Raw genomic sequence first — 23,492 nt, 5'->3', positions numbered from 1 at the left:
AACAGAGCTTGGCCAACCTCTCCAAAGACAATGTTTTCTTTCCAGCCAGAGTCACAGAAGCATTTTGGGGATGATTTGCTTAGGTAAATCCAGAGAACAAATAAATTGTGAAACATCTAAATTTCAAAATATCCATTGTCAATATATGTATAGTGTCATTCAGAAGAAAATGACATATATTGAAAATGACTCTCAAATCAAAATCTCTTAAAAACAAGGCATGTTTAAAAAATATTAGTGCAAAAGGTTGCTAGGTCATTTAATATCTTCATGCTTGATGGCAATAGATAAAGTATTAGTGGTTTTCATTTTTGTGTTTCATGACACACAATATGATATGTAATACGTCTCTATGTATGCAATAATGAGCTGTGTGATAACAGGATTCTATTATATAGGTTTAGGTCCATATAAAGAAAATAATTAGTGACTAGCTTGTGATTCTAATATAACATCATTGAAAAGCCTAGATGACTAGCATTCTAGAAAAGTAATAACAGCCTAGTCTAGTTGGTTGATTACTGGACACTTAACATTCTTAATATTACTATAATTATATTATACTTTAACAGATATATTATTTCTACTGAGTTTATATTACAATTAAACCATAAACTGTTATTTAAACCATAATTTAAGGAAGACTCTGGGGATGTAAAAGGCAATGGATAGTCATGTGCCCAAAATATTTGTAATTATGTCCTGAACCATTGCCATGGAACTTTCACTAACTGCTCTGCCCAGAAATCCTCTAACATAATCAGCTTGATCCTCTCTGCAGGATAAATATCATGGCAACAATTAAAGAGCCATATTTTCCTCGGCACAGGAGGCCAGGGAGACACATAAGGATTCTTCCATGCTTGTGGCACAACTTCAATTTCATACTGTACTTTATATGCAATTAACTCAAACCTGAACTTCTTTTAAATCGTATTTGCAGAAGGTGTCAAGCCATCTTCCTCCTAGCTATTTGAGTTACGTACAGTTGTCTTTCAAAAGACAAATTTTGAAATTGTATTTATTATAAAATAAAATCTGAATGCAAATACCCACCCTAAAACTTAAAACTCTCTGCCTTATCAAAGAGTGACGGGATTCTGTTCAGGCCTGTATAAGATGTGAAGAGTCATTTTAATCAACCTGGCTTGGTCAGGATAGCTGCTTCCTAAGGTGCTGAAAGTGGTACTAAATTATGGTAAAGGAATACAGTCCTACCAACAATGGTAATATTGCTGATGGGAAAAGAAAGGCTTTGCGTTCACTGGATACAGAACATTTGGCTTGACAAAGGAGGATATGTAAGAAAGAAAAGGTCCCTCCCTTCAAGTGCTTACAGTCCAGCTGACAGCAAAAAGGGGCACATTCTGAATCTAGTTACCATGCAGCATGTCAGCAAGTGCCAATAAATGAGCAAATGACCAGCTGACAGGAGGATTATGAAGAACAAACCTCACTGGCCAGATGTCCTGCCTGGAGTTAGGGCAGGTGCATCTCAAGGTGAGTGAACTAGTTTGGGTTCCTCTTGGGACTTTCATTTAAAGGGCCAGGGTCTTAAAATTTCTGTCTTAGTAGTTTATAGATGCAGTGACATTATAAACATCTCAAAATCAGAGAGATGTTTTGAGCAAGCAAACAAACAAAAAGCAACCAAAAAGCAAAAACAAACAAATAAAACCTTTTTAATGCTTTCTCAAGCAAGGTGATGATTTATTTACAAATTGCCTGAAAAATTAGAAGGAAGGTAATTTCAAGGTAATCTTTAACAAGTTCTTTCCTGGTCTTTTTTCCCCAAAAATATGATCTAGCAACAAAGTACTTAGTTTTCTCTCATTCTCAAAATCCTTTGGGAACCCAAGTCACTTTCTTCTTGACATGCATTCTCCCTCAGGAATGAAAATGATTCCACATTCAGCTGCAATCCTAAGAATCAGATATTTTGCTTATATCCCCTTTGAGCTGAGAAATCACTGAGTTTAACATTGCTTTTTCAACTGGAAAATATTCCAGTAGTCCTATGGGAAAAATCTAATTCTGCATTAGCTGATACAGAATAAAATGACATTTGTCAGAAGTAACAGAGGAAAGGAAAATACCTTTTCCAAGTGAACATATGTGAATTTAATAATTAAAAAGTAATAGACTTGTATAAATTTCCTTTTAACAGCATCATATAAGTCATTTAAAGATTTTTTTAAAAAATTTATTTATTTGACACAGAGAGAGAGAGATCACAAGTAGGCAGAGAGGCAGGCACGGGGCGGGGGTGGGGGGAGCCAGCTTCCTGCTGAGCAGAGAGCCCAATATAAGTCATTTAAAGAAGCAGGACCAGTTCCCACAATTGACCTTCCAGTAATATGTACCCCAAGGTTCCAGCTGTGTTTTTGTATTGCTGTGATGAATACGGATGCAGTAAAAGACTATACTGGGGGCATGGTTTCTTCTTTGACATTGGGAGTCTGTTGCAATAATGATGATGGCTGCCATGAACACTCTCTGTGATGTAAACAAAATATTACTTTTCATAAGATTTTCTAATGGCCTCTCTAGCTTTCATACCTTTAGTGTAGTGAATTCATATGGCTGGTAACCTTTGAAGCTCTCGTGGATGGCTGCCATAGTATGAGAAGTTTTCTCCCAAAAATGAAGCAGAGTGGTCTGTAAGGAAAGACAGTACAGTTATTAATGTTTCAAACACCCAGTTCTAAGCCATAGGCTTCTGGAGAAGGGTGCCCATCTGTGGCTTTTGAGGCCCTCCCAAACAGGATTCCAGCTCATCTCTGCAGCCTTGTTTTCTATTATGCCCCTTCTTATACCTTGTATTTCAGCCAAACTAAATGCTTCCCAGGTCCCCCAGGACTGCCTCCCATGGCTAATAATGCTCCACCATTTAGGGACATTGTTCTGGTTTTTTTTTTTTTTTTTTTTTTTTTACTTGTCCTGTGTGATTCATCCCCCAAAACTCAGGGATCATGACCAATCTGCTTTTGTGATCCCTCCACTGATTCAATTTGTCCCTCTTCAAACCCTAACTGGATTGTGTAGAACTTATTTCACTTAGCACTCACACCGGCTTTTTCCTTAAAATACAGAAACAATATAGTCAGACTATATATCCCTACCTCTAATTTTCTTCTGAAACTTTAAATTCCTTGAGGACAGGGAATTTGGTCTTATTTCTTTTTACATTCCCTACAACACCCAGGATCTAGCCTCCCATACTCAGTTGGTACCCAATAGCCCTGTTGTTGGATATGAGAACAATCATAATGGAACTCAAGCTAAAAGGAGACAAAAATTAATAGTTCCTTGAATTATGACAACCTCATGAGTAAGTGATGGTGCCACAGGAAATAGAAGCCACACATGGAGTTAATTCAGAGGAGGCTTTCTGATAGAGTTAATTCAGAGGAGGCTTTCTGAAGCCTCCTCTGAATTTTTTCAGAATGATAACATCAAACAGAGGGGACTATGGAAATGTACAATGGAAGGGAAAAGCACTCAGGCAGACGGAACCACCTAAGTAAGTGCAGGAAAGTGAGAAAGCGCAGTGTGTGCACAGGAAAGAGCTAATACTCAGTTTGAGCACACTGTAGGTCTAATAGAAGGGAGAAGTGTGGAAAGTAAATTGGGGGCAAGACATTCAGAACTTCATAATGCCGAAACCATACTTTTAGCTCCAACACCATCTTTCTGTCCCCCTAAACCTCATAACATTCTTGGTTTGTTGTAACCAACATCACTTTTTTTTTTGTTTTTGTTTTTGTTTTTTACCTGGTACGTTGCTAGCATATGAGACAACAGATTGCATCGGCTTGCTCCAAGAAGATCCACTTTCTGACATACATCCATCTTCAACTTGTCAAAGCTTTTTTTGGCAAGGCGTACTTGTGTTTGTACCTACGAAAGTAAAAGGGGGCTTTTGAGCCACTTAGACTTGTAAGTGGTTAAAATTTGCCAGTGAGGGAAGACCCATAGTGGGCTTCTCTCTCTCATACAAGAAAACACCTTCAAAAATTTCAGGCAAGTGAGAGGATCCTACAACATCTGTTCTTTACCACCAAAGGACTTAAACAACAGCTCTGCAAAGGATGATATTACAGTAGATTTGCCATCCTATTTTTGTCAGTCGAAAGTTAAAATTCCTCTCTTCTCAGAGCATTCACTAAGTGACCGCAGTGGGCAGAAGTCTGGAAACATGCACGGTGGCAAGGGAATAACCTTCACCCTATTGTTGTTTCCCTATATTTCTTTGAAGCTGACTTTCCATATATTCTTCAAACAGCTTCACTAATGCTAGCATCTTACATAACACGGTACATTTGTTAAAAATAAGAAAGCAACACTGACACACTCCTATTATCTAAACAACAGACTTTTATTCAGATTTGACAAGCTTTTCCACTGATGTCTTTCCTGTTCCAAGATCCAACTGAGGATACCACATAAGAGAAATGTAACACAGCCTAAAAAGCTGGTCAACTTTCAACTTTTTATTACTGAGTATGTACACAAACAATTCTCCCCGCCACCCCTCAGCCATGCAATAGTTCAAAATGGAGTGAGGTCAGTAAAAGATTCAAAAATGTCAATTCTATACATTATTTGATAATAAAATGGAAGATTTTAAGGGGCGCCTGGGTGGCCCAGTCAGTTAAGCTTTGGACTCTCGATTCCATTTCAGGTCATGGTCTCAGGGTTGTGGGATCGAGCCCCTCATTGGGCTCCATGTTCAGTGCAGTCTGCTTGTCCCTCTCCCTTCCTTCCTCCCTTCCCCCATCATGCTTGTGCACGCTCTCTCTAAAATAAATACATCTTTTAAAAATAGCTCTTAAAAATAATATAGCTATATTAAAAAGGGTAAAGTCACAATTTCTCCTTCCTCCAATCTGAAGCATTACCACACTGTATTTCAACCAGGGAAAGCCAGCCAAATACCATTTTACCTCAGACAATTCATGCAGATGTAGTTATCAGGTAGGTAACTGCAAGGAATAATGTTGACTCATTAGTGATAGTTCTTTACCAGGAGGCAAGGATGATGTCCACCTTGATCACCATTGCATGATCGGCACCTGGTGACCTGGTACAGAGCAGGTGCTGAATATATATTTGGTGACTGAATGAAGAAATTTTCCAGGGCATTTCAAAAGGTAAAATGCCCAAGTACCATTTTAAGTATAACCTTTAAAGTTGTTTTAGAAAAGATTTTATTTTTGTAATAAAAATAAACATGAAGATTATTTGATATAAAATAGTTTTTATATGATATAAAACTGATAATACTACTAATATTCAGTTTACAAGATTATGGGGCATTATATAATAATAGTGACAAATGATATAGTTGTTACCATTTGTAGCAATTTAACAATTGAAGCAATTTAACAATAGATACAATTCACAATTAATATAATTGATACAACTGAATAATTAATACAATTCACTCACCACATGCCAGTCATTCTTTTTTAGCCTCTGTTATTACCATCTCTGACTGCTGAGGGTAAGAGGATTCATCTGTGGAAGTAACTAATGAGCAAGGCTGCCATTCTAGATTAGCCTGCCTAACTCCAAAGCCATACTATTCTGCCTCTCAAGAAACCTACACTGGTCACTGGAAAATCAAGAAGCTCAAAATTATGTTCTACCCAGAAACCCAATTCTATAGAATTGGAAAACAATGAGCCAATGCATTTAACACCATTTTGGTAGGATTAATATCCTATATGAATAAGGTCTTGTATCTGTAGCTATATAAAACATTTCCTTAGAATTCCTCTGAATTTCTGGTCTACATGGCCAGGAAAATCAGAGCATAGAAGCCATCTAGGTGCTCCCAAACTTACTACACACCATAAGCTTAAATAAATCCCAGAGCTCGACCATTTCCCACTGTAAAGTGGAGAAACTAGAGGCAAAGATGCTTGGGAGCACAGACTATAAAATGAATTTAGAATTAGTTAAAAGTAGTGATTTTCTGTCTTCCTTTGAGAGGACTAAGGAGACACAAAAAAGAAGACCCAAGGTCCAGCTTTGTGCAATGGCAGTATCATAGCCAATGAGGTTTACCTGAGGCTTGGTTATTGCTAATTGAAAACCCAAGTTCTAGAGGGAAGACATGGGAAAGTGTGAAGAAAAAAATGTCTCAAAGCATTTGAGATCCTCACTGCAAGCCCCCAACGGTTCACCAGTTGCTCAAACCAGGAAGACTTCCTCAGCTGGGATCCTGAGAGGCATCTGTCTCCACCCTTTTCTTCTGAAGGGGAAGATGAATATGGGTATGAACTTTCACATATGCATTCATTCAGCACATATTTGGTGAGCACTTATTATGGTGTCAGCATTACTATTAGGCACTGGGGCCTCTATAAAGGAATAAGTATTGGTCAGTAAATAAATTAACTAATAATGAATGAGTGAATGAATGAATGAAGCAATGGGTCAGTAAATACTTATGCATGAATGCACTTAGGAATAAAGACCCTCTAGTCTTCTAGAGAAGACAGACGGATTAGCAACTATATTATAATACAATGGGAAAAATACAATAAAACTAAGACTGCAGAACAGAGGTAGTACAGTGAAGGGACTGATTAAAGCTGGGGGTGGTGTAGGGCACGAGGGTAGGTTGATGTCATTAAAGCCCCTAATACTGGCCTCCCAGTATTCCCACCCTTTGCCCTTTAACTTTGTAGGCTCCTCCCACTGTGCTGACTCGGGGCTTGACATGTGACTTGCTTTGGCCAGTGAGATGTTAACAAATGTGATGAAACTGGAAGCATGGAAGAAAAGCTAGCATGTTTCCACTTTCTTGCTTCTATGAGATGGTCATGAGAACATGCCCAGGCCATCCTGAGAATATGCCTGGGCTGACCAGCTGGAGGGCTATGAGAGTCTTGTGCATGCAAGAGACACAAGGAGGGGAGCCCAGTTGTCCCAACAGATTAGCCTTTGGCCAGCTGACCCGCAGACATGTGAGGAAGGCCACCCATAATGAGCAGAAGCCCTTCCTATCCCGTAGCTGACCACATACTCAGGAGTGAGCCTAGCAGAAACCAGAATTGCTCTGCTAACCCACAGACTAGTGAGTGATAAGAAATGCTTATTGTCTTAAGATATTGAATGTTAAGATGGGATCAGGAGGGAGACAAACCATAAGAGACTCAATCTCACGAAACAAACTGAGGGTTGCTGGGTGGGGGGGTAGGGATAGGGTGACTGGGTTATGGACATTGGGGAGAGTATGTGCTATGGTGAGTGCTGTGAAGTGTGTAAGCCTGATGATTCACAGACCTGGACCCCTAGGGCAAATAATACATTATGTGTTAATTAAAAATAGATACTGAATGTTAGAGTTGCTTATTTCACAGCATTCTGTGGCCACAGATAATTGATATAAATGATAAACAGGTGAACAATAAAGGCTTCTGAGATGGGGGGGAATATCTGAGCATGAATAGGAGTAAAAACAATAAATACAAGATATCCACAAGACTGGCCTGCTAATGGGGAGGCTCGAGATCTTCTAATTAAATGTAAATTAATTTGGGGGGCTGTAGATTTTGTTTTTTCCTTTACGTAGATATTCTTTCATCCTATAAGAAAACTTACTTCAGTTGCCTATAACATAAAGCTTGTGAATTAATATACTTTGAAATGTGCCTTATTTTGTTTAAATTTTGTAAAGTAATTTTAGAAACCTAGAAGAAGACTTCAACACTTGACCCAATAAGTTCTGAAAGGCCATATGTTTTGTGTGTCAACAATGATTATTAAAATACTTAATGCACTGCTGAGTTTCCAAATGTTGAGTCCTTTCCCTGCCAAACAAGGAGGATGTTACACTGTTGGGCATTTCGAATATAGTAAAGTTCATTTAATATTTTGTGTTCCATGTCTACTCTCTAAAACACATTTCCAGTCTGCAGCCTGAGGACAAAGCACTGAGGACACAGTTAATCACAGGCCACCATCCAGAGTCTAATTTCACATGCCTCCAGATGCACTTAAGTAAAAATGTTTTGATTATTATTCTTTCAATCCCAGATAAATTATATTCAATTACATAAACATCTTGAGGAACTCCTGTGGGTCTCAAGGTTCTTTAAAAATATCTTCAAATAAATGTACCCTTTGTCTATTTCTTAGTTTTATTTGTTGCCCCACCTTTCTCCTCTTATTCTCTAAGCTCTAGGAAATGATCACGCATATTAAACTCCCTTTCGTGTGAGTCCTGCCTTCCCCAGGCTGCAGAAATTCAATTTACCAGAGAAGGGAGCAATGTCTTCAGTGCCAAAACTACAGGGCATTTCTCTGTACTTATTTCTCCTAACCTGAAATTCTACCTCTTAGCCCCAACTTGAACTACGTACGGTGAACTCAAAGCTATTTATCCTCTTATTTCAATCTGACTGCCCCATCCATTGGGAACGGTCTTCATACTACTCCACAACCAAATGATCTGAGAGTGGTTTTTAAATTTTTTTGTGTCTGTTTTCTTTCATTTAAAAAAAAATAAAGCAAAACTACATTCCTACTCTTACTTTTACATTTTCTTCCAGGAAATGGCTCTGCCTCCCACCATCCATCCATCTAATCATTTCTGAGGAAATGATTCACCAAGTACATTCTACATGCTGGTAGTAGTGAGTAAAACAGAGGTGGTCTCTGCCCTCATGGAGCTGACAGTCCAGTGGGGGTTTTCACATCAGTGAGGGCATAATATCAAACTGAAGGAAGGAAAGCCATACTGCCCCACAAGAATGATTTACTAAGGTATCTGACCAAGAGAACATTCTCCAAGAAAGCAGTGCTCAAATTCTATTCAGGACTGAACATGATTAATTATGCAAGAATATGCCAGCAGAGGAAGGAGTATATGCAAAGGCTCTGGGGTAAGGGCAATAATGTAGATCCCTGAAAGCAGTGTAGCAGAAGGATGGTAGGAAATGAGGCAAGAGTGGTGGGCTGGGCACATCCTAGAGCAGAGTCCTTGGAGGCATATGCTTAGGATTTTATTTTTATCCTAAAAGTGGCAGAAAGACAATGGAGGCCTTTAAGCATGGGAGAGACAGAATTTTATTTTCAGTTTAAAAAGTCCACTCATTATAGTATGAAGATGGATTGGAGGAAGGAGATGAGTGTAGGATGTAGGATGGAGTCAAGAGGAGAGATGACAGTGACTTTAGAGTTGGGTAGTGATACTAATATACAGAAAAAAAAGTGCTCTGATTCCAGAGATAATTAGGGGATGAAACAGGCAGGACCTAGTGAGGGATTAGATGTTGAGCGTATGGAGGATGACTCCTATGGATCTAACCACTCCAAATCCAGTATCATCATCTTACTTGCTTTTCCACCAGATGTTTCTACTCATATCAACTTCTCACAGATAACTCACACCACATCAAAATTCTTGGTTTCTTTCCCAACCAGCTCTCAATACTCCTCCCTCATTAAAACGGATTTATTCACCATATTTTCCTCTGAGGCAGTGATCCTACATCCAGAGAAAAATTTTAAGATCAGAGAATATACCAATTATTTCTTTTGGCTTTTGGTTATAAGATGCCACAAGAGAAAGTCTAGCCCATCTGAAGTCACTTGGAGAACAAAAGGTCAGATATTTGGTTTTGTTAAAAGATCTTTTTTTCTGGCCAATGAACCAAGACCTCTTGAGAGTAAGAGAACTAAACACCTTCTTGAATCACTTTACTGTATCACTTGATTGCATCATACACTTAGCTATTGGTGAGAGGAGCAATTTTGACACTGTATTATGCATGGAAGTATGTCTAAGAGACTGTGTGCACCATGCATGTGTGTAGGCAGCCAACCGTTGACTTAGAAGCAATCTGTTTTTTGGTCTTCCCTCAACAAAATCCTCCCACCGTTTTTGAAAAAATATTCCTTCCCTTTATTCTAATCACGTGGTTTAAATGGGAGCTGGTATATTCTTTTATAGGGCATTTCTCCACTCCCACTGACTGGCCCAGAGAAGGCCATCTTAACCCAAGTTGAGTCAATCATAACACATCATGGTTGCCTGATTCAGGGAAAGGCATCTGATTCCAGCTGGATGAATCAGAGCCCTTTTTAAAGGATTTTTGAACTTGGAACAAGAGTTTCATATCAATGGAATAATACAATTTAGTCTAGTCTTTTTGTGGCTGGATTCTTTCACTCAGCATAATCCCTTTGAGATCAGTGTTGTTGCATATGTTAGCATTGTGTTCTTTCTTATTTCTGACTAGTATTTAATTGCATGGATACAGTGTAATTTGTATATTCATTTGGGTTTGGCTATTTTGAATAAAGCTGCTGTAAACATTTGAGCACACGTCTTTGTATGGACATGTTTTTCATTTCTCTTGGGCAAATATCTAGGAGTAGGAATGTTAGGTCTTTTAGTAACTGTGTATTTAATTTTATAAAAAATTGCCAAACTGTTTTCCAAAGTAACTATCATTTTTACATTCCCGCCAATAATGAATCCAAGTTCCATTTGTTCCACATCCTCATTAACACTTGGTATTTTCAGTCTTTTAAGTTCTAGCCGTTCTAATGAATGTGTAGTCATAGTCATTATGATTTTAATTTGCATTTCTCTAATGACTAAAGATGTTGAAATTCTTTTTATGTCTTATTTGCCACTTGCATATCTTTAGTATTGTGCTTATTCAAATCTTTCCACTTCTTTAAAAATTAGGTTTGCCTTTTTATTACTGAGTTATGAGTTCCTCATGTTCTAAATATAAATCCACTATCAGGCATAAACTCGAAAATATCTTCTTTAAATCTTTAACTTGCTTTTCACTTTTTGTTTCTTTTTTGTCTTCAAGTTTTTTTAAAATTTGTTTTTATTGACATGTAATAGATACACAATATCCTATTAGTTTGAGGTACACATCAGAGTGATTCAATATTTTTGTACATTACAAACTGATTCCTACAATAACCCTTTCATTAGCTTAATAGTGCCTTTTAAAGAGAAAAGTTTTAAATTTTGATTATATCTAATTGGTTTTATATTTTCCAGTTTTTGTGTCTTATCAAACCATTCCCTAACCTAACATCATAAAGATATTTTTCCTGTGCTTTTTCTCCTGGAAATTTAATATTTTTAGCTATTACATTTAGTTCTATGATCCAGTTCAAGTTAATCTCTGTAGATGGTGTGAGGCAGGTTCATTTTGTTTTCCCCAGAAGTGGATAACCAGTTGTTTCAGGACCATTTGTTGAAAAATTATCCAGTTGTCCATTATATTGTCTCTACATTTTTGGCAAAAATCAACAAGCCTTTATTAAAGTGTGGATCCATTTCTGGGCTTCTTCTTGTATTATTTGATCTATATGTGTATCCTTATACCAATACCACACTGTCTTGATTACTGTAGTTTTATGAGTCTTTAAGTCAAGTAGTATAAACCCAATGACATTTTCTTTTTTCTTTTTGTTTTGATTGTTCAGAGTTCTTCATATTTCTATACATATCTTTGGGACAGCTTATTCATTTCTTCAAAGAAGCCTTCATGCTATTGATAGGATTACACTGAAGCTACAGATTTACTTGGAATTGACATATTAACAGTATCTTTAGACTGAGGAAATGGTTTATCTTTATGTTTACTGAGTCTTTTAAAATCTCCTAGCATTTTGTTTGGTTGATGTTAGTGTTTGGTTGATGTCAGGCCTTGACATTTTATTAAATTTATTGTAAAATATTTCATATTTTTGATGCTATAAAAACATAAATTTAGAGTTCCAATTGCTCACTAAAAGTATAATTAATTTTTGGGCATCTGGGTGGCTCAGTGGGTTAAAGCCTCTGCCTTTGCTCGGGTCATGATCCCAGGGTCCTGGGATGGAGCCCCACATAGGGCTCTCTGCTCTGCATGGAGCCTGCTTCCTCTTCTCTCTCTGCCTGCTTGTGATCTCTGTCTGTCAAATAAATAAATAAAATCTTAAAAAAAAAAATATATATATAAAATTAATTTTTATAACCTAATCTTGCATTTTATGATCTTTTTAAATTCAATTATTAGTTTTAAAAGCTTTTTTTTTTTTGGAGGTTCCTTGGGATATTGTCCCTAGATAAATAGATATATGGATTGATTGATGGAATTATGGATCTGTGTAATGTATCACGTTATCTAAGGTTATAGGCAGTTTTCCTTCTTCCTTTCCAATTTATATGTCTTTATTTACTTTTCTTGCCTTATTGTACAGTTTTGATAATGCTGAAAAGAAGCTGGTGTGAGCAAGCATACTTTCCTTGCTCCTGATCTTGGGTTGGGGGTGGGAGGAGAGTTTAGTCTTTCATAATTAAGTATGATATTAGCTGTACATTTTTCATACATGCCCAATGACAAATTGAAGATGTTCTCTTCTAATTTTAGTTTGTTGACAATTTTTACAAGAAAGAGATATTGGATTTTATCAAATGCTTTTTCTAGTCCCACTGTAATAATCATATAGTGTGGTTTTGATCTTTTCACATAGCAAATTACATTTAATTATTTTAAATTGATCTCTATTCCTTGGATTACCATATTTCATCAAGATTATATTACTTTCTGGTAAAAATCCTTATTCTGAAGTCCATTTTGTCTAAATTAATATAGCCATTTCAGAATTCCTTTGATTAGGATTTGCAGGTGATATATTAATCTTTTTACTTAAAAAAAAACTTTTTTACTCTTAACGTATCTGTATCTTTATATTTAAAGTGAGTCCTTTGGGTGCCTAGGTGGCTCAGTGGGTTAAAGTTTCTGCCTTTGGTTCAGATCATGATCTCAGGGTCCTGGGATTGAGTCCTGCATCAGGCTCTCTGCTCAGCAGGGAGCCTGTTTCCTTCTCTCTCTGCCTACTTGTGATCTTCTGTCAAATAAATAAATAAAATATTTTTTTAAAAAGGAGTCCTGGGGCGCCTGGGTGGCTCAGTGGGTTAAGGCCTCTGCCTTCGGCTCAGGTCATGATCTCAGGGTCCTGGGATCGAGCCCCGCATCGGGCTCTCTGCTCAGCGGGGAGCCTGCTTCCTTCTCTCTCTCTGCCTGCCTCTCTGCCTGCTTGTGATCTCTCTCTGTCAAATAAATAAATAAAATTTAAAAAATAAAAAATAAAAAAGAGTCCTGAGACTAGACCTAGCTTAATTTTTTTTTCTAAATCTAATATCTTAACTCATTTTTATCCATTTTATCTAATAGAGCATGATATGAAACTTACAAATTATTATAAATAAGACAAAATGGTGTTAATCTGGTGGTCAAGTGAATCCATTCAGCTTCAGAACAATTCCAATTTTTTCTAAGTCCTTAAATCCATTTATAGTGTAATCAGATCTAAATCTGATGAAGAATCAGAGTGAAATTTACTGTAGTGAATTTTTGAGTTTTTAGTATTCTCTTTTACAAATAGGATATCCTTTCTTATTGTGTAATTTCAGCCATCTCTGATTTCCCAAAGCTTACTAACAGTATTTCTAAACTTGGATGCATAAGTTCTTTCTGTGACATAATCCATCTAAGTGTATTTAAATACATTTAATATGTATTAGCCACTTTTACAGACTGAGCTTCAACTTTTCCTTAAGAGTGACTTTCTATCCTTTCTTGTTTTAACACCACTTCCCTTAATGGCAATGAAAATACAATAGAAATTTAGTATTCTGCTTTCTTTGCCTTCATCATTAACATTAAACTATCCAAAAATATATTTTCTAGTTCTGTCCACAGTAAAGGTCAAAAGTGATGGCTAAATTAGAAGTAATGAGGATCCTTAGCACCCAGACTATGGTCTCTAACTACCATGTCTCTCTCTCTCTCTCTTTCTCTTTTTTAAGATTTTGTTTATTTGACAGAGAGAGAGGAGAGAGAGCGAGCGAGCACACAAGCAGCGGGAGTGGCAGGCAGAGGGAGAGAAGAAGCAGGTTTCCTGCAAAACAGGGAGCTCGATGAGGTGCTCAATCTCAGGACCCTGGGATCATGACCTGAGCCAAAGGAAGACACTTCACCAATTAAGCCACCCAGGTGCCCCTACCATCTCTCTCTTAAAAGGGATCCTTGTCAAAATGACTGATTCTAGGGCTAGTGCAAGATATATAAGATGATCCTAAATATTTAGTTGTATAAGAAAGCAAGTTAGACCACTACCAGGATTATGCCAAAAGGACCCAAGAGTCAACCTGAAGAGGCTCTCACTAGCCAAAGGTAAGACAATTTGAACATCAATAAAGAGTTATAGACAACAGTGAAGACCCATCAAACATATTCAAGTCTATGAATTCACAATGATACTTAAAAAGAAGGAAATGAACAAACTAAATGAAAACCAAAAGACCTCAGTGGGTACCTGTTGAAAATGCCAAGTGGACCAACTCAGAATTTTGACAAAGTACCAAACATTTATACTGACTTCCCTGTCCATATGTGCTGTAGCAGGTTGACCTGATAGTTGATGAGGGAAAAGTTACTCATTATTGAGCCATTCAAATTTATTAACAGAGAATGAATATGTAATTTATTAAGCCATCTGTTCCTAATAGTAGGCCTATTTCCACACTCACAGCAGTGCTGTTGTTACTAGAATGTTTCATAAGCCTCAAAGCATTCCAGATTTTAGCTCTACTTGGTGCCATTCTTGCTTCTTGAATTCCTTCTCTTCTCTCAAGAAATGTTATTGAGCACCTATAGTTCTAGGTACTGCAGAGAAACAGGAATAAAGCAACATCTCTGTTTTCATGATGGTTACATTCTAGTGGGTGAAGAGGAACAATAAACAGCTAAAGTAAATCTATGTTTTTTTAGATGACAAAAATAAAGCAGCATAGGAAAGATAGATTTGTAGGGTTTGGGAGGAATGGTGGAGGATTCTGTTTAACATGGAATAGTCTCGTAAAAGCTTTCTGAGAAGGTGATCTTGGAACAGGGACCTAGGGGAAGCAAATCGTGCAGACAGCAGGGAGAAGCCCTCTGAGCAGAAAGAATGAAAAGTGGAAAAGCTCTGAGGCTGGAGCATGCTTGGCTTACTCAAGGAACTATCATCATTGTCTTCAGTTACATGCTTTTCACATCTGGTTCATGCCCTATTAAAATGTAAGTTTATTAACAAATAGATAAAATGATGTTCTTAATCAACTGGTGGGTGATTTCGAAAGTTCTGTTTTTAAAAAATCAACGTATGATAGTATGAATAGTTTTAATAATTATGTTTCTATACTTTCTGGAGAAAACTCATTTTATGTGCATTTTTTCCTTGATGCTTTCATAATGAATCTAGTCCACTGGAATTGAATGATATTTAGATGTACATATAAAGTTCACACATTCCTACTACCCCACTACACACACAAACATATACACACATGGAGGCACACACATAGTAGTTTGGGATTTTCCCTCAAGACAGCAAGAAAAAAATACAACCAGAAAAACTTCCCCTCTATAGTGCAGGAAACAAACACTTTCACACTTAACAGCATCATTCTAACACTACACTTCAGAGAATTACCTCTAAATACCAGGAGAAAGATAGTGAATAGGGAGAGAGAGAGAGATTGATTTTCGAATAAGTCCAGAGAAAGAGGCATGTTCCACTGATATGAGGAAATAGAGGGACAAGGTAGTTCAACATGGCGTTGGGGAAAGCACTTCCACAGTCTGGAGGACAAAAGAAGGGAGGGATCAACTCCTGGTCTTGCCAGACTCAGCACCGCAGCTAATGAACCAGGTGGGGCAGGAGTAAGAGGCTAGAAAAACTGTGTGGGGTGTGGTGGCAAACTGGGGAAGGGAATGGAATGGATTGTTCAAACTTTTCGACCTATTTCAAGGAGGGTGGGGGAGTAGGTAAATTTGAGAGAAAGGCAAGTTGCCGTCAAAGAAACAAAGAAGAAAAAAGAGAGGAAAGAGAAAGAAGAATTTATACAGGTTTAATGCTGTGGCTATGATGGCTACTTGTCAGGATTTTGCCAAAAACAAGGAAAATATGTGTCATTTTACTTCATTTCCTCCTAAACATGCATTTTGAACTTTAACAATTCAGTAATAAAAAATACACAACGTTGATTCTGAGGGTTTTCCAACTATGTCACTGCTGAATTTATAGACTGAATTGAATCTTTCAGCTAGCATTCCCTTTAGCTGAATGAAAACTATTTAAGATAAGAGTTTTGGATCCATCTGTATAATCAGGACAAGTCACACATACAGCTGACATAATCTCAATTCATTTACACAAGCATGGTAGGCAACCTTCATTCAGATGCTCATTTTCAGATACTAATGGAAATCACTCCAAATTTCTTCCCTACTCTGTACTTTAGAAGTTCAGGTTTATAACATGTTCTGATCATGAGTGGAAAAGTCAAGTAGGAGAGGGGAACATATCAAAGAAAGTATCAGGGTAATGTTTTAGGAATATATAAAATATTGCAGCAGATGAATACCTTAGGATAATGAGTTCAATGATGATTCAGAGGAAGTGGGGGTCCATCCCACAGTCCACTCTCTTTTGAGTTTCCAGGTAAGAGAGTTTTAACTCTCCTTTATTACACTTAATTGTGTGTTCCACACTGGGGTGAGGAGAGGGAAAAAGTACACCCTCTTAGAGGGCAGTGTTTTTTAAACAACTGTTTCATACCACAGTTCTTCAAGGTAGGTAAATTACCCACCTTGGAAGAGAAGAGAAAACGGAGGTACAACACAATTTGCCTAAAACCAACAAGTACGTAAGTAGAAAGGCCAGCACTTGGCCTGAGTTGGATGTTCTCTTCTCTTGGGTGACATACAAACTCTGCACCCATCCCAATCACCTCCCAGGCCCCATAGGTTCTAGGCCTACTGAGTTTTCCTTCTCCAGCCAGACCATGCCAAACCTCCTTCCACACTTCTGCAAAATTCCTTTGCCTGGAAAGCCCTCCCCTCACGGTCCACATGCTAACTCTTCCTCAACCTTTTCAACTTCTGCTCAAATGTTTTCCCTCAGAGAAACTTTACCTGTAAGGCTCCTCAGCTAAGTTAGCAGTTTCCCCTCTCTGCAGTCAGTCTCTTTGCAAACACCCTTATGTCAGAGAACTGTGGTGTATGCTACCTGCTCCCAAGTACGCCCAGTTACCTTCTGAACTATTCAGCTTCCGAAGGGTGAAAGCTACTCACTATTTAATTTCATGTGACTATGGCTATATGCCTCCAGGTAGCCAGTATGCAAAACACTAAATGTAGAGAGGATACCAGGAGTGAACAAATCAGACCCTACTTTCCTACTATCTAATAGTGCTCTTCAAGAAAGCACAGCATGCTGTTTGCTAAATTACTGTTAGACTTACACAGACACTATCCTTCATCCTCACCAGGACCGCACCATTTCCTGAGTAGGTGAACTACATACATGCACGTACTCTCAATTGATTTTTGCAATACTCCTAAACCCTAATTCTGTTTCTATTTCACAGCGAAGGAAACTGGGTTTCAGAGCCATTAGGTAACTTACCCAAGCCAACCTGACCAGCAGGGGAGGGCAGGATGTGAAAGTCCATGTTTATTTCACTCAATTACTTTGCTTTCCCAATTATAACAAATCTCAAGCCTGTCCAGCAGCCGTACATTACCCAAAATGAAGGTGTTGGCACTTCCTCTATTGGGCTTTCTCTTCGTGACCTGTCACTCATTACATTAAAATGTTCTAATATGTTAAAAGTTTATGATCCTGGCTTCTTATTTTAAAAGTCAAACCATTACTCACAATAGCAATATATCTATTGATGTATATCAAAGAGTAAAAGGTCATCTGTTTTCAAGCCCTTGGTTGAAACATGGTTAAAATTATTCATAACCATGTAGTTGATAATATGTAGATACATTCCAGATTAACTTAGCTGGCTATCACACTGTCCCAACATCCTTAATGTTTGCTCAGCTGGTGGGTTTTTTTTTTTTTTTTCCCCTGCTTTCTGTTTTTAACTTAAGAAAGCAATGCTGTCATCAGAAAATGTAACTGACTGGTTTTGCTTCCTCTTTCAGGTCATTAGTGGAAGTATTAACTCAGGTCACAAGACTGAGCCCAGGGTACCCACTTTATCAATTTCTTTCTTATCTGAGAAACACACATTTCAGAATAGCAAAAGGCTACAATACTGTCCTTTTTATCCATTGGTATTTTCTTGTACTTTATTGTGGTTTAAAAAATATGCCATTATTCCTTTTCTTTTTGTTCTTTTTTGAACACTTATTCATGTTTATGCACCATGTGAAAGGCTGGGGAATTTGCTTGTCTCTTGGCTGCCCAAGCTACACCTGTTGTCCTTTATATTACAATATATTTTTATTACGCTTACTGATTGATGCCCGTTCACTGTAAATAATCATAACTCACAAATACAAATCAACTGATAAATTAACAGGTGAACTGATTGGCTAAAAATTATCTTGTTTGAAGTGCTGTATGTATTTACTCAGCAGTGGGTCCTGAATAGAGTGAAAGGGAAAAGTTCAGGCCTCTCCCTTTATGGATTCATTTTGCTATCCTTGACTTCCAAAGTGTGGTGGGATCTGGATATTCAAGAAAATCTAAAAAGACTGAAGCATGAACAATGTATTCCCTGGTTCCCCAAAACACTGACGTCGAATCCAGACTCTGTAACCTGCACACACTCCCCCCATGATCTGGCCCTGGAATACTTCACTTTCATTTTTGGCCTCTCTCTGCCTCTCTTTCATTCTTTTCTCCCAGTGCAATCTCCCAAATCATAAAGGGGTTCCATCTTCTTCCTTTGCACGTGTTATACCCATTGATATCGTATTTCTCCTGCTTTGTTGTCCCTTCAAAACTCAGCTTGTGGGGCACCTAGGTGGCTCAGTGGGTTAAAGCTTCTGCCTTCAGCTCAGGTCATGATCTCAGGGTCTTGGGATGGAGCGCTGCTCTGCAGGGAGCCTGCTTCTTCCTCTCTCTCTGCCTGCCTCTCTGCCTGCTTGTGATCTCTGTCTGTCAAATAAAACAAAAAACAAAAACAAAAAAAAACCCAACCTCAGCTTGTATTACCTCTTCCAGGAAGCACACTTCAATCCCCAAGTCTGACTTTAGATGCTCCTCCTCTGGATCCCTACATCACTTTGTTATGCACCTCTATTATCTCACACTTATCACGTTGCACAGTCATTGTTACTTTATTATTATTATTATTATTTTCCCTCTCCCTCTGCCCACAAAAGGGCAGAGGGAGTGGGATAGAGAATCTCACAGGCTCCATGCCAATGCAGAGCCCACTGCAGGTCTCAACACAGGGCACAATCTCACAACTCTGAAATCACGACCTGAGCTGAAATCAAGAGTCAGATGCTTAACCAACTGAGCTACCCAGGAGCTCTAGTCACTGTTTCTTTAATTGACTGTCTTCTATTAAATTCAGGGAGCTTGTGGGACAGGCCATAGCGTATTCATCATCCCGATATTGACAGTGAGAGCGAAAAATGCTAGTTTTTAACCTGGAGCCTAGGAATACACACCATCACTTTGGGTCCATAGCTTCTATTTTTATAGTTTACTTTTATAGATGGACATTCTGTCACTTGGTATCTTTTTTTTTAGAAGACACTCACAGTAATTGTATGCCAATAAGGAAGCTGTTCCAACTCCTCGGTTTCCCATTAGTCTAAATCTTTAAAACATTTTTTACATGTACAGATTCAACATATTTCTGTAACATTTCTGTGCTCCTTCCTGCTGGAAATCAACTCATTCCAATTTGCTCTGGAACTGCTGTTCTGGAAAATGTGGGTTTTGTGTTCTTTGTACACACCCAATCCATTAACGTTTTGTGTCAGTGGTAATTCCTTTTGTCATTATAGGCCTAAGAACATTTCAAATTTTCAGTATGATGACCAAGTGCTGTTGTGAGGCTGTGCTATCTATCAAAATCCATTTGCCCTTCTGTATTTTCCAGACTCCCTTGAAAATAGGTGTGGCCATGAGACAAAGTTCTTTCCAATGGAATGTGAGCAGGAGTAACCTACACCATTTCCAGGCTTGGCCCATAAAGCCTTTTTACACATGTTCCTGCATGCTCTGTTTCCTTTCAGGATAACTGGGATGTCTACATCGAGGGAACACTGGGAAGCATGTTTTAAAGATTACAAAGCTGTTGTTAGTCCGGGTCTCTGAATAATTTCTTGGAAGAGAGCCATTTCATCAACCTGGACACCTGCCCAGGACTATTTGGTGAGCAAAAACAACAAAACAAAACAACACTTCTGTAGGTTTAAGCCATGGGATTATGGAATTTTGGGTGCCTCCCTGTAACACAGCCTAACCTAAGAATATTCTACCTAATACAGGGATTAGGAAGAGTTAAATGACAGGATGCTAGACATAATGTTGGAAGTAGGTTCAAGTCTAACACTTCCACAGATAATTATCAGCTATCCAAAAATTTGATATTTCCATTACAATTTTTAAAAAATTTTTATTTTTTATTAACATATAATGTATTATTAGCCCTAGGGGTACAGGTCTGTGAATCGCCAGGTTTACACACTTCACAGCACTCACCATAGCACAGACCCTCCCCCATGTCCATAACCCCACCCCCCTCCCACCCCATTATGATTTTGATCTTCAACAAGAAAGTTGTTAATAATACCAGGTGATTAATATGGTGTTCAAAAATTCACTTTAATGCTACTGAATTTTAAAAGAAATGCTGTACAGCAAGAGTAGAGAAGATAAGTGTGGTGGGTGAATCTGAAAAAAGTGAAATGGGTGAAAAACTCTGTTTTTTTTTTGTTGTTTGTTTGTTTTTAAACCATTAGAATGAGAAGTCCTAGATAATTCTCTGGTGAACTTCTGTTCTTTGCCCAAGTTCCCTACACTTCCAAATGCTAATTATACTTTTCTTGGAAAAGGAGAAAGTCATTTTTTATATTTTTGCATAGAAGAGATCTCTTGATATTCAGGGCTAGAAGATATATGCTTGAAATGTTGACGTAATCAGAAAGTTGAAGATGTAAACAAACAAGACACCATTAGTACAACAGTCCTACTCTTCTTAAAGTGCTTCTAAATAATTATACCACTAAAACTCATTTTAGTCTGTGCCTTTTTTCATATATGCTCTGTACCTCTATTCCTCCCTTTCTCTCCTCACTAGTTACTTTGTATTTTTGTTACTGTTCTATTAAGGTACAGCTTATATTAAAGTACATTAAAGTATAGCTCAATATGCTTTAAAATATGTTTATACTGTATTCCTAGCCACTACCTGGGTTAATATATAGAACATTTTCAGCATTCCAGTAGACTCCTTTGTGTTTCACTCCATCAATATCTCCTCAAAAATAGAACCACTATTCTATATATTCTGACCTCTATCACCATTGATTCATTGTGCCCGATTTTGAACTTCATATCAATGAAATTATACACTACATATTCTGTGATGTCTGGTTTCTTTCACTCAACACCATGTTCACAAGGTTCATCCATATTACTGCCCTATATTAACAGTTAATTATTTTTCATTGTTGTATAGTATCCTATCGGATTAATTTATCCATGCTATTGTTGATAGACATCTGGTTAGTTCTGACTTTGGGGCTATTAAAAGTAATGCCATTATGAATATTTTTGTACATGCATTTTACATGAACACTCATTTCCTTGGATATATCCCTAGAAGTATTTTTAGTAGATCATGTCAAACAGTTTTCCACAGAATTCTTTCAGTTTTTCACTTTGTTTTTACTCCCACCAGCAACATATAATAGTTTTAGATGTTCTGTATCTCACAAACATTTATGATTGTCAGTCTTACTTAATTTTAACCATTTTGGTAGGTTTTAAGTACCATTCCCTTATGGCTAATAAATACCTTTGCATATTCATATTGATAATTTTGAGATCTTTTGTCAAGTGTTTGTTCATGTATTTTCTCCATTTTTAAACTAGGTGGTCAGTATTTTTCTTTTGTAGGACTTCTTTAGATGTTCTGAATACAAGTTCCTTATTGAATATATACATGGCAAACATCTTCCACTGTAATTTTTCTTTATCTTTCCTCGGTATTCTTTTAATGAACAGACTTTCTTAATTTTGAAGATAAAATTGATTATTTTCTTTTATGGTTAGTGTTTTTTGTGTCCTGTTTAAGAATTCTTTGTCCCAAGGTCATTCAGATATTCACCTGATAGATTTACTGTTTTACCTTTGGACTTCAAGTCTATGATCTATCTCTCATTAGTTTTTGTGTATAGTATGAAATAAAGGTCAAGTTCATTGTTTTCTATATGGATATCCAATTGACTCAGCATCATTTATTAAAAAGACTGTTATTTCTTCCAATGAATCACAGTAATGCTTTTAACACAAACCAGGTAACTCTGTGTTTTTGTGTTTATGGACTACTAGTCTGTTTCATTGGTCTACCAGATGATTCATTAGTTAGTTCCACACTACCTTAATTACTGTAGTTTTCTAGTAAGTCTTAATATCCAGGAAGTCTTCCACTTTGTTCTTGTTTTTTAATGATAAACTTGGGTATTCCATGTCCTTTGGAAATATAAGATCATAATTATCCTGTGAATTTCCCATTGGGACTGGGATTGATATTGCAATTAACCTACAGATCAATTTGGAGAGTACTGACATCTTAACAAAATGGAGTCTTCTAATCCAAAAACATGGTATATCACTCCTTATATCTGCTTTAATTTTTCTAAGCAATATTTTGTAGTTTTGGTATAGATGTCTTGCATGTCTTTGGTTAGATGTATTCTTAAGTACCTGTCATTTTCAGTTTTAAATGTGGTTAAGAAAATAAGCCAATTCTTAATTTAAAAACGTGAGACATGACTAGTATTTGCATTATCTTCCTTAAAAGATAAAAGCAACACAACCCACAAACAAAATAAATATATAATATAGATACAATGAAAACTATCTAGAAGATTATCTGAATTGTAAAGTCTTCTTACTAAGAGCTGAACATACTTGAGCATGTATTATTACTGAAACAATGTTCTTTGAACCTATTTCTCTATTATGTAATTAATGTTATGCCTAATTATTTTCACAGCTTATGGTAGAAAAACATAAATGTTCCAGTTAATTTCATTTCTTTGTATCCTTCTCTCTGTCACCCTTTTCTGGGCTGGAAAAACTCCTGCCCTCCCCTTTCCCTTTTACTAGGCTACTAACTAAGCACTCACACTCTTCAGCTTAAAACTTATTATCTCTGAAAAGCCTATCCTGATCCACAGGACAGAATTAACCATTTGTACTATGTGCCTCAACAAAATCCTTTAGACCCTCTATCCTAGCACTAGACTTTTGATGGCTTGATTAATATGTATCTCCCCTACAACACTATGAGTTCTAAGATAGCAGGGGCTGTGATGGCCTTATTCACAATTTTAACTCCAGAGCTTTGCACAGTATCCAACACATTTTAATTATTCAATAAATACTTGACGGATTTACTATGAAATTTGAACAGAGCAGAAGAA

At 37.3% G+C, this 23,492-nt stretch overlaps 1 protein-coding gene and 1 pseudogene across 17 annotated transcripts in view; one reads left to right on the top strand and one right to left on the bottom strand.

Annotated features, from left to right (window-relative positions):
• ICA1 (islet cell autoantigen 1) overlaps positions 1 to 23,492 on the bottom strand; it is a 141,111-nt gene that overhangs the window by 37,123 nt on the left and 80,496 nt on the right. For all 17 annotated transcript variants that reach the window (XM_032304241.1, XM_032304242.1, XM_032304243.1 and 14 more), the window contains 2 exons: positions 3,775 to 3,900; positions 2,560 to 2,658 (listed from right to left, as the gene is read on the bottom strand). In XM_032304241.1, coding sequence (XP_032160132.1) covers positions 2,560 to 2,658; positions 3,775 to 3,900 — 225 coding nt within the window. The remainder of the gene's footprint in view (positions 1 to 2,559; positions 2,659 to 3,774; positions 3,901 to 23,492) is intronic.
• On the top strand, positions 6,033 to 6,150 carry LOC116569717 (annotated as a pseudogene).

This window comes from Mustela erminea, chromosome 11, assembly GCF_009829155.1.
Source record: "Mustela erminea isolate mMusErm1 chromosome 11, mMusErm1.Pri, whole genome shotgun sequence".
Taxonomy (NCBI): domain Eukaryota; kingdom Metazoa; phylum Chordata; class Mammalia; order Carnivora; family Mustelidae; genus Mustela; species Mustela erminea.
Note: the sequence above shows the minus strand (reverse complement) of the source record. Positions and strands in the feature narration are given on the sequence as shown.